Source organism: Scomber japonicus, chromosome 6 (genome assembly GCF_027409825.1).
Source record: "Scomber japonicus isolate fScoJap1 chromosome 6, fScoJap1.pri, whole genome shotgun sequence".
Lineage (NCBI taxonomy): Eukaryota > Metazoa > Chordata > Actinopteri > Scombriformes > Scombridae > Scomber > Scomber japonicus.
Window position 1 is genome coordinate 31,752,281 of NC_070583.1, and position 12,154 is coordinate 31,764,434.

The 12,154-nt window shown below is 39.8% G+C and overlaps 1 protein-coding gene across 1 annotated transcript in view; it reads right to left on the bottom strand.

The window, feature by feature from the left end:
* Positions 1-12,154, bottom strand: part of LOC128360904 (cytoplasmic dynein 2 heavy chain 1) — a 155,150-nt gene that overhangs the window by 102,398 nt on the left and 40,598 nt on the right. Inside the window, exons 52-68 of the mRNA XM_053321458.1 lie at positions 12,010-12,134; positions 11,233-11,481; positions 10,959-11,067; positions 10,187-10,300; positions 9,548-9,690; positions 9,126-9,210; positions 8,470-8,633; positions 8,164-8,301; positions 6,795-6,908; positions 6,513-6,673; positions 5,137-5,260; positions 4,860-4,981; positions 4,577-4,663; positions 3,004-3,130; positions 2,194-2,335; positions 1,753-1,862; positions 590-688 (exon numbers count right to left, since the gene is read on the bottom strand). Coding sequence (XP_053177433.1) covers positions 590-688; positions 1,753-1,862; positions 2,194-2,335; positions 3,004-3,130; positions 4,577-4,663; positions 4,860-4,981; positions 5,137-5,260; positions 6,513-6,673; positions 6,795-6,908; positions 8,164-8,301; positions 8,470-8,633; positions 9,126-9,210; positions 9,548-9,690; positions 10,187-10,300; positions 10,959-11,067; positions 11,233-11,481; positions 12,010-12,134 — 2,213 coding nt within the window. The remainder of the gene's footprint in view (positions 1-589; positions 689-1,752; positions 1,863-2,193; positions 2,336-3,003; positions 3,131-4,576; positions 4,664-4,859; positions 4,982-5,136; positions 5,261-6,512; positions 6,674-6,794; positions 6,909-8,163; positions 8,302-8,469; positions 8,634-9,125; positions 9,211-9,547; positions 9,691-10,186; positions 10,301-10,958; positions 11,068-11,232; positions 11,482-12,009; positions 12,135-12,154) is intronic.

Below are 12,154 nucleotides of genomic sequence, written 5' to 3' on the forward strand. Positions count from 1 at the left end.
ATATGTGGATCCTGGCTCTGTGACATGTGACTAAAAGCACTGAGCAACTGTCATATCCCCCACTTTTCTTTTTTAGTCAGGGAAGTGTGAACTAGCACATCAACTCTGCTACAGCCTCAGATATTTATTCATGTGCATCAAGGCTGACAAGACATCTAACAAACTGAGATGAAAAGTGATCAAAACCAAAGAACAAATAGGAACATAAAAATGCAACTAATCAATAATATATGTTTTCTTTTTCTTGAATGTCAAATGCTACATATAAATAATGCACACATCAGTATCTTCATATCAAAAGCGGGATTAAATGAAAATGATGCATAGCTGCTGTCCAGCTCCAACACCACTGGTGCCTTGTGCCTGGTGGACAGAGCAGTAATTACAAAGGACTTCAAAATAGACATAAATGTACCTTTAACATTAGGGTTGACTGATTTTAACAAAACATATCACCGGTGTGCACAAATGATGGTTCATGTTCTCCTCTTCAACTCTCCAGAGAATATGTATTTTTATTCTTGAAGGTTCATCACCTTGATTGTGTGTGTGTGTGTGTGTGTGTGTGTGTGTGTGTGTGTGTGTGTACCTGTTGGTTGATAACCTCCAGTCGATGCTGTTTGAGATGTGTACGCAGCCACTCTGTAGCGCGGGATGACGGGTCGATCAGGAACGGACAGGCAACACTCTGAGCAGAGAGGAATGATAAAAAAAAAAAAAAAAAGTGTTTCAGAGTGATTTTGGGAAAGTTTTACTTAGAAAGAGATGTGTGTGTGTGTGTGTGTGTGTGTGTGTGTGTGTGTGAGTGTGCATGTAGCTCAGTTCTGTCTCGCTGCTTTCATGCTTATCGACCAGCGTCACTCCTATGACAGGCAAAGGAATGAAGTCACCTTTCATCCTGTGCTTTTTCTATTTCATGGTCTCTTGCCCCTTCTCTAACCTGTTTGTTTGACTGTTAATTCCCCTCAGACATGTCTTACTCTGCGTACTGATCAAAGTAAACTAATTATTACCGAAAACTATATTTTAGTAATTCTGTTGCAATTGACTTATCCTTTCTTTGTAGATACTTACTCAGGAAGTTGATTGAATGATGTGAGTCAGTTGTCCAAACAAAAAGTAAGAGACAAACATCCAAAAAGCAACAAAACCAGCTACGTGTGGATGGTTGAATTCACACTATGTGTCAAATATTCTTTGAATTTCAAAATACTGAGTTTCAAAGTAATTTGAGTGTATATGACAATTACTACAAACATATAAAGAAGCACACACACAGGAAGTGAAAGAGACAGCAGCTAGACTAAATAAAGTGTAGACTACAAGGATGAGTGATGGAACAACTTCTTACCCGTAATTTGAGTGCATTGATCTGGAGGCAGGAATGGTAAAAACAACACAAAAACACAATATAGACAAATGGAGGACAGATGAATGACAACAAGAGCAATCGCTGTATTTATACCGTACTGTGATGCTGTTCAAAAAGTGACATTAACAGTGTAACATTGTAAACTGACATCAAATGGAGTTTTTTTTTTCTCAAATAACGAGCAACAGAACCAGGTAGACGGAGAAACAGTAATAAAGGACAAAGAAAGAGGAAATATAATATGTAGCCCATATCTATTATTTGTGACTGAATTGCTTTAACACAAGTCCGACTGTCATGTCAATAAAAAATATATTTGCAATGACGGTAAAAGTGGCGAGATCAACAACAATTGACAGACAGGAAAATGGACCTCTAACCTGTAATATGACTAGCGCGTTCTCCATGGACAGATCATCAGACGGCAGACCTTGACTCTTCCAGATCAACTGTTCACTCTCCGAGCACAGGAACAACCGCAAGTCGAACTCTGATAGGAACAAATGCAAAACAAACACATGTATACTTGATGCTTGTTATATTTGCTCAATGAGAAGACTGTTGGTAATTCTAATCAAATGACAGATGCTGCAGTTATCGATGACTGAAAAACGTATATCATACTTTAAGTTGGGTAGAAAAGTAATCCTGATAGTTGTGGATAAGCCAGTCAGTGGACATGGAGACTTAAGAACCAAAATCAGGTTAATTTGACAAAGTAAATTAAAAATAAATGCCCCAAGATGGCAGTTGTGAGGGCTGCTTAGACAGAGAGCTAGCATATGCTGTTGCTAGCGTGTTAGCATTGATAGTGTATTTACTCTGCAGTCCAGACTGAGCCATCCACGTCTCCAGACAGTGTTTCCTACGATCTTCAGTAGCTGCAGACAGATAGGTGATGAAGGCTGCAGCAAGCATGGCTCTCAAAGGGAGTGTATCCAACTCATTCTTTATTTCAGACATCTGATAGAAAGAGAGACAGAGAGAGAAAAATTGAGAAAAATGAGAAAGATGGAGGAAAATGAAAGTGAAGTATTGCATGCTACTTCTAACTTGTATTACATGCTCATATTGACCACTGTATTAATAATGTCAAATATCCTGTTATACCGATTATACTTCAACTCAAAATATGTCTATTTCTGTACCTCCTATCCTGTAGTTGTGTACCTGTGTATATGACTTTCTTCCTTCCCCCCTGAAACACTTAAAAAGCTTAGAGGTATTAACATATAGCTAACCAAAGCTGCTGCACAGTTTGCCTAAGAGTTGGAGATGAAGTGTGTATGTGTGAGTATATGAAAATACGTGAGTAGAGAGTAAACTGGATATTCGGTGCGAGCCTTAAGGGAGGCTGTGAGTGTGAGGGTGTATGTGCAAGTGTGTGTGTCAAGAAGAGATTGAGTGTTTTAATTAAGGTGCAGACAGATGCTGTGGAGAGGAGTAAAAACAGCCAGAAGGGACCCAAGACGGCCAGGATCCATCCCCTTGTCCCACACACACACACACACACACACACACACATACCACACCTCCTGTTGCTCTTGCATGGTAAATGATCCTTTTTCATAGTAAATGTTTATAACCTCCCACATTAATATGCAAATCGACGCACCCATACATCAACCTACCTGTGCATTCCACCGTGTGTGTTCTCCGTCCAGTTGTGATATGAGCTGCTGGGCCGCAGTGATTGTGTCCTGAGCTTTTGTAACCTCAGCCTCCAACTTAGCTGCCTCTGCAGTGTAACACTGGAACCTGAACAAAGAGTACGAGGGGTCAGTAAGGAGAAAGCTAAATTTGTTTGATCTGGGCTTATTGGACATGAATTATTTAAAACTGAAATATTGATACTTTTTTAAAGGACGGGTTCATCATTTTTCAAAATGGGCTTAAAACAAGAGTCAGGTGTCTAAATGAACATTAACAGGTTTTTATAGCATTGTTCCTTCTGGTCATACTGGCCATTTATCTCTGCCATAATGTACTTTCAATATAAGTGATGTAGGCCAAAATTCAAAGCCTTCCTTCTGTAAAAAAATAAATAAATAAAAAGTTTACTCATATGGAGCTTCAGCAATCCAAATGAGTCAAATCAAATCACTATTTCAATGTTATAGTGTTTTTAGTCTCAAATTCCCTCTTTTTGTTACAATCCTTCCACTGCAGCTGAAGATGAAAACACTGTCCATCGAGACAGAAAGAGGGAATTTACACTTAAAACACTGTAACTGTGGAGGATATGTACTGTATTTGACTAACTAAGCTTGATATCATCTTCAGATTAACTTTAAAATATATTTTTTTCTCAAAACAAGCACTGTGGATTTTGTCTCCCATCCCTTACAGTTTAAGTGCTTCTAAACTATGAACAGGATAAGTGATTACAGCAAGAAAAACATTGTTCCATCATCAAATGGGCACATGACTGTTGTTTTAAGAAATACTTGAAAAATTGTGAAAGCCCAGTGCATGTAAGACATCTTTCAGTTCCAGTCTGTTATTGGATATTCATATCGACAGGGATGGATGGAAAGATACATGGCAGGACAGACTGATGGAGGGAGCCAAGGTTGAAGATTATGGTGGAAAGAGCAGCAGTGTTAAGTTCACCTTTGTTGAACTTTGGCTTTATATATAGTGAGACTTGTGTCTAGCCAATTTTAAAAGAGTGGGGGAGTAACCTGCCCTTTTTGGCATTACTGATTATTTATACCCTTGTTTATGCATGATGGAAGAGTGAAAGCAGCAGAGTAGGAGGGACTCTGCATGGCTGGCAGTGTGTAAAAGGCACTGCCAGCAGAGGATAACAACAAATCTTTCTTTCTACTTCTTGGTAATGTTATTGTTAGACTACTAGCTGAGTCAGCTCCAGCGGCTTAAGCTTGCAATCCAAGTCACAGAATTTACAGCCTACTTGCTTTTCACCACAGACTAAATTTTGCTGGTTCAGCCACACAGTAAATAAAACAAGTTTATTTTTTATCCTTCTATTTCAGTCAACTTGAAGTCAGGGCAAGTCATAAATGAGATGGGATGGGATAAATGGGATGATTATCACTGTGAGGTTAAAGAATTAGGATTATGGTCTACAAAAAGAAACTTATGACATCGTAACAACCATTAAAAAAACATTTACAGGTGAAATATTCAATCAGAGGTATGGAAGGATTCAAATAAGTTGATGGAAAGATGGAGCCGTACTTCTCTTTCAACTCGTTGACTTTGGCTCCAACAGAATTGAGCTGGTCCTCAAGCTTATTCTTCCTACTCTCAGTTTTCCTCAGGTTTCTGAACACACAGACACAAAAACACAGGAAAGTATTTCATTATCAAGACCAAGAACACAAATTCATGTTTACTTAGAAGCATGGAATCATGGAAAATAACTACAATTTCTACAATTATATATTCTTTATATTAAAATTAAAATCTTTTCATAGTGTTTTCTGGAGTGGGATGTGTGTGTGTGTCTGTGTGTGCCTACTCCAGTAGTCCAGCCTGTTCTCTCTCCAGTGGCTCGATCCTCTGTTGTACGTGGGAGTATTGGACATTGGCTTTGACCCAGGCAGCCAGAGGAGCAGCTGCTGCACTCGCACGTTTGGCATTCTGATAACAACATAACAACAACAACAACATTACAACACAATTCTTACAATAGTGGCTGAAATACAATCTTCAGCCAACAAAAAAAAAGTCAACAGGGTTAATAACATCCAACAACTATATATCTAATTCTAATTCTGCTACCACGTCTAGCTAACCTTGGGGTCAAAGGAGGCCTTGTTCCTGTTGAGCAGCTCTTCCACACTCTGGCGAATCTCAGGGGTGATGTTCCTGGCTTCAAATGTAACTATGTCCTCCCTCACACCACGTTTCGCCAGGAAGCTGCAGAGAGGAGAGGGAAAGGAATAAAAAGCAGAGGGAGAGAGAGAGAGAGAGAGACAGAGAGAGAGATAGAGAGAGAGAGAGAGAGAGAGAGAGAGAGAGAGAGAGAGACAGAGAGAGAGAGAGAGAGAGAGAGAGAGAGAGAGAGAAAGATGGAGAAAGATAGAGAAAGAGAGAGGGGGGAGAGAGAAGGGGGGAGAGACAGAGAGAGAGACAGACAGACAGAGAGGAAGAGAGAGAGAAAGAGAGAGAGATGGGATGGGAAATGGGTCAAATAAGGGAATGAAGAAAGAGAGACAAACATGAAAGATGATGTGTGAAAGTGTGATAGAGACAGATTATCAGAGAGACAAATAAAATAAAGTGACTTTTCATCCTGAAAATGAGGAAGTTGATGTTAATTCAAGCCTGACATTATGAAACATAACATTTTTTCACCTCTAATTAAGCGGAAATGGTTGCAACTCATTTTCTTCGTTACTCATACTTGACAAATCCATCTCTGCGATTCCATCTCTTTCGCTCGGCCTCTCATATACACGCGCGCACACACACACACACACACACACACACACACACACACACACACACACACACACACACACACACACACACACACACACACACACACACACACACACACACACACACACACACACACACACACACACACACACACACACACACTCTCTTTGTTACTAGAAGAGTTCAGAGTGGAGTTGGCTCACTCAATTAATATGAATCATTAGCGCGGCAGAATGTTTTTTATCTGTCTGATTCCCTCTAAAGGTGCCGACGGTCAGATGAGTGACTTGTACCAAAAGCTAATTTGAATCAACACAGAAACCAGAAATGATACACCATGCACCCCCGAATACATGACACCACACACACACACACACACACACACACACACACACACACACACACACACACACATTTATGATGCTAAATATGTTAAATATACCGCTGCCTCTTTTTCCTATGATCCATGAGAACATTCCTCCTTCCCTTCCTCTCTCCTTTCCTTCTCAGCCCTCTTTCCTCTTCCCTTCCCTCTATATCAATCGATTCTTTGACACCTCCCATCACCTCTTTTTCGTAACCCGAGAGGTGTTGAAGATTCTCATCAGTTTAATTACTCCCAATGGTGTAACTTTTCTCTAACATCTATCTATCCATCCTTCTTTTTTCGCCTTTCTCTCTGTCTATCCTTTTTTCACATTCTCCTCGATTTTCGTTGTCCTCTCACCTCTTCATGCTGACCCAGGAGGTGTCAAAGATGCCCATCAGTCTCAGTACCCCCTCCAGGATATCTCTGATGACATCAGGGGGCATGCGGAGGGAGCGGATCTCAGACAGAGCTTCAGGCTTGATGTTTCCCACTGCACGCTTTGCTTCATCTACCAAAGGCTAAAAAGGGCAGCAATGGTAGGAAGAGTGAAAGATACAAAAGGTAACTCTAACCCTTAGAAGTAGAAGAAACTTAGTCACAATATAAAAACTGACTACACAACTCAATCAGACAACTTACCTGTACTTCCTTTAGCTCATCCTCGATTTTGGCCTTTCTCTCTTCAATCTTGGACACTTCATGAGCCATCTTCCCTTTTATCTTTTCCATCTCTGTCTTCTGGTCACTGGCATTCTGGATAAACAAAATATCATGTAAATATAAAAATATGGCCTTCATATATATTTATTTTTTCAAATTCTGAAGCAGAATAATATTACAAACAGTATAGTCTCTTCAAATTGCTTTTCACAATAAGAAAACTTGACCCCTGATATAGAGATATTGCAACTTAAACCCATCCAAATAACTTGTTAAAATTTTAATAATTCTCTTTTTCATTACATAAATTCTTAGTTTTCTCCTAGTTTAGGCACACAGCTGTTGACATCCTCGGTTTAAAGATGAAAGATGTGTTTTGGGAACAGTCAGGGTAAGACATTCATTTTTGGCAGGGTCATTTTCTCAACTAGAATCTATCCATCTTTTCCAATCTCACCCTCATCCAAACCTCATCTTTTCATTGACTGTCTGCCCATCCCTCCAATTCTCCCCTTGACAAGCCTTGACCCCTTCCTATTCCAACATATTTACTTTATTTCCTCTCCAAATTTAATTTTCTCTACTCCTCCACTACTCTCTTCTCTGAATTCTTCCTCTATCACTCTTCCTCCTCATAGTTTGTTTCCAAACTTTGTCTGTTTGTCCAACTCTTCCCTCCCTTCCAACTGTCTCCATCTCTACAGGAGATATGGCTGCTGCAGCCCAAAGGAATGAGTCCAGTCGTTAATTATCACTCTGCAAACTGACTCCTCTGACAGTTTTTCTTTTACTTGTTTCTTGTTTCTTCTCTTGGCCTCCTTACACCTCACTCAAAAAAGCACATTCCCCACAGAGAGACAGACAGATATCATAACTAATAAACAGTGTTCAGGCTCCTTTTTTCCCCTCCATACAACTATCCATCCATCCATCCTCCACAGAGGCAGCAGGAGGAACTGGAAACATGAATATCAGGAGATAAAAAACACTGGAGTCACGATGCAAACAAATGCACGTTCGCACACAAACTAATAAATATTGTCTTCACAGCAGGGGAGACACAGCCGAGGGAAATCCAAAGAACGTTGCTGTAATACAATGCAGATGAGGAGAGGCAAGAAGATAGAAAGAGGCAAAGAGAAGAGAAGACAACAGAAGAGAAGACAAGAGATGAGCAGGCAGCAGGCAAGCAGGCAAGTGAGAGTTGAGAAGAGGATAGATTAAATTTTGAGAAGACATGAAACCCTGCAGGACCTCTATCCTGTCTACCACTGAGTGTCAAAGTCGCCCACAGACACACCAGCATTCACAAATACACACACACACACACACACACACACACACACACCTGCATGGAGGTTGTGATTTCTTGGAGGGCAGAATCTGCCTCCTGTTGTTTAGTCTTCAGCAGTGCACTCTGCTCTGCAGCCCGCCTCTTCAACTCATCAACCAATGCCTTTGCTTCGTTCAGTTTAGAAACACCTGCCTGCAAACACAAGATATGAGAGATATGAATATGGCTGCTATATAAAACAGCTATAAAACAGAAATGTAATATTACATACCAAGTTTTCTGTACTTTTCCACACTTATAGATAACAAGTAGTCAATGTGAAGTCTCTATGCATGCTTGAGAGTACATTTGACATTGTACCTGCAGATGCTGTTGTCTCGTTGTGAGCTGGCTCTGCTTCCGGCTAAATATTGCAGTATAGACATGCAGAAAGGCCATGTACTGGCTGGGAGTTGCACCATGTTCTCTACATGACTCATGGACCATCAGAAACAAGCGGCACAGGTCTCCCTGACCAGACCCTGCTGGGAGCAGAGGTTGAAGAAGAATTTTAACATAAAAAACAACCAAACACAGTCAGCTAGAAATAATGTGTAATAAGCCTCTGTGTTTCCTCCCAATGAAATAATGGAGTAGAAATACATAATTACCTTTTAAAGGTGCAAAACATATGGTCAACATACATTTCTGCTAGTGGTAGAAACATTTACCTTTATATACATAAATTACTTTATATACTGATTCAAATGCACTCTGTCAAAAAAAGCAATTTCCAGTTTTTTTAAGTGATACTACTCCACTTATAACTGTGATAACTGGAAGGCAATGTGAAATTAAATTAAATGTCCAAAATCAAAATATATCCAAAAGCATTACAATTATATACAGTATATAATACACACACACACACACACACACACACACACACACACACACCAAAGCCAAGTGGTACCTAGATGAAAATGGGTCATTCTCTAAATAATATACATTTGTTGTTTGTGCATAAGTGCACCTACATGAGCTTTTCCCCTTAGTGGCCTTTTCTCCTTCATTCTTCTCTCCTTCTTCTTCTTCTGTCTTTGCAAGCAACATCTCAGGAATCTGTCAAAAAATGCCAGTTTATTCACAACAGATGTGACATTTAGACAAAAAACATTTATGCATGTATTAAAACCCTTTTTTTTTTTGTCTTGAATGCTTTTTCAAAATAATACTTCATGTTTTAATTAAAATCCCAGGTACCACAGTTAAGCAAATTTGTCTTTTATGCTCTGTGGTGATAACCTTAAGTCAATATTGGATCTGAAGCTACTGAGGCTGCAGTAAGTGTAAATCTCAATACTCAACACTTTTAGTCGGGTTTATTGATCTTAAATACTGGTGTGGACTTCTTTCAAAAAGCTCTTTCTCAAAAAAATCATTCTTGTTCTCCTCTAACCTTCTTCATGCTGCTTTCAGACCATCCTTCCATCCACTGGACAGAACACTTGCGGTAAAAAGCTGGGTTGCTCTCACAGTTGATGGTGAAGTTGGAGTTGGAGCAATCCATGATCAGAACAATGTGGAGGTTCTGCTGGATTCCTACGTGGGATGTGATACAAAAAGAGGAGCAGGAATGTTTAATCATCACTGCATTAAGTCTGAGAATGCAAATGAGGTGAAAACAGACAAAGTAAGGGACGATGTGAGGACAAGCACTAGTAGTTTCTGTGTCATTTTATTTGTCCCCTCTTGATAGTGGAGGTGAGGCGGGCGCTCTTTAGTGGGTTTACTTTGACAATAATAGAGCTATTGATCTGATTCTCCGGCAGCAACCTCAACCTCAGTGACACTGCACCATTTCTACAGTGCACGCACCACTGCACAGCAAGGAAGCAGAGGTAGTGAGTCAGATACAATCACAGCAGAAGAAAGATAGAACAATCAGAGGGGACGAATGACACATCTATTAGAGTTTTACATTGAGAAGATCAGAGCAGAAATACTACATGTATCACATAGTGGGCACAGACTAGAAGAATGAATAACATACAAACAGACTTAAAGAGATGAAGTTGCTGTTCAGAGGTATACTGACTGTAAGAAAAGTAGTTGTAGAGTGGGCCAGTGAATCCATCCTGGGAAGCACCATCTTTGAGGGAGGAGAGGAGAGGTTCCAGTTCCTCTGGGGTGTACAGACCAGGAACGTCACCTGAGACACAGAAAGCATTAAATCTCCAACCTAAGATCATGTCTAAGACTTTAAAGATTCAGTGCAGACATACAGTATAAAGACATCACATGTATGAGACCCTCTACTGATTGCATTCATTCATGCATTCATATCAGACTTAAAGTAATACAGCAGTTTGACATGTTAGGAGTTATTATACAATCACTCCATTTCTTGCTGAGATTTAGATGAGAAGATCAATACCACTCTCACATCTGTGCATTCAATATCAAGCTGTATGGAATCACTCAAAAAGTCATTAGCCAATGGAGGCGCAGCCTTAAAGGACCCGCCCACGCAAGAGATTTGTGTCAGAAGAGAGCTGGGAGAGCAACCGCAAAGCCGTCAGTGAGACAGAAAAAGAGACAAATAGTTTACATGATTACACAGATAATTTGTTTGCAAGTTATAAGTTTCATTTTTGATGACTTTTTGTTTTTTGCTTGGATGATTTTTATTCTGTCTCAGATTATTATTTTTGTTTTGTGTTTAAAAAGTTCTGCTTGATCATTCTGACACAAATCACAAATCTGACACAAGATTCCATGAAGCTGGAGCTAGCAGACGTTAACCATAAAAACTGGAAGCAGGTGGGAACAGTTAGCTTGGCTCTGTCACACAAACACACAATACACACCTGAGGAAAGCAGGCTGTTGACCATCTCCAAGAAAGCTGGGTGGACAAACTGATAGTCTTCCAGCAGCAGAACAACTTGCTGTCCTTCTATTCCTGCCAGCTGCATTACCTACACATACAGTACATATACACATATATTTAATACACATACACACAAAACTACAGTATATGTGCATTTCCACTTCATTGTAGGTGCAATTCACCTATCCAAAATGGCTATGACAAATACATGTCTAGTACAATGTAATTTTATCTTTGTGCAACCCACTCTCACCATCTTCAAATCATTGTTGAAATGCTTAAGACCGTAACCGCGGGAGATCTTCGGCGTGAACAGTGTGTATCCATGCATGTGTGACACCAGGCATGTGACTGTGTGCCGACCCACTCCACTCCGGCCTGCCAGAAGCAGAGAGCCACCTGGTCGGCTCAGGACCCGATCCACCCTGGACACAAAGTCACACATTTCCCAAAACAGGAGAAGATCCAGCTCCCTGTTATCGCGACTGTACAGGACTATTCCCTGGAGAGGAAATAGGGAGGAACACACACATACAGGTGAGGAGGTGCAACACAAACAATCATCGTCACAAATAGACAAATGCAATGAAACCAAATACAAAAACAAAAGAAACACACTGCTAAAGAAAAATAATAAAAAGAAAGTACAAAAAAAAAAAAAAAACTTAAGTAATTGAAGTAAAAGTCCTGCATTTAAAAGTTTAATCAGCAATATATGATTAAATATCAAATGTATGTTCTTATTTTACAAAACAGCCTATTCAGAGTGTTATTATTATATTATGTAAGGCCATTTTAATGTTGTAGCTTAACTACATTATACATAATTAGATAGTTTAATCTATAATAAAAAATAAACCCAATCCATAAAATATCTGTCAAATCATTATTCTGATATATAAAAAGTGTTTCCTTCCTAAATGTAGTGGAGCAAAAAGAATTAAGTATCATGAAAGTAAAACATGAGTACCTAAAAACTGTATTGTGTTCATAATCCAACACACCAGGCACCATGTTCCACACTATGTACCTTCTGTATAACTTGTTTCAGGTCAGCAGAATGCAGGCGTCCCAGCTGTTTACCATGAGGAGGCAGAGGTTGGCCTGGAGCCATGACAGAGCCCTCAGATGCTCCCCATGTCACATAGAAACCATCTGAACACAGGGGAAATATC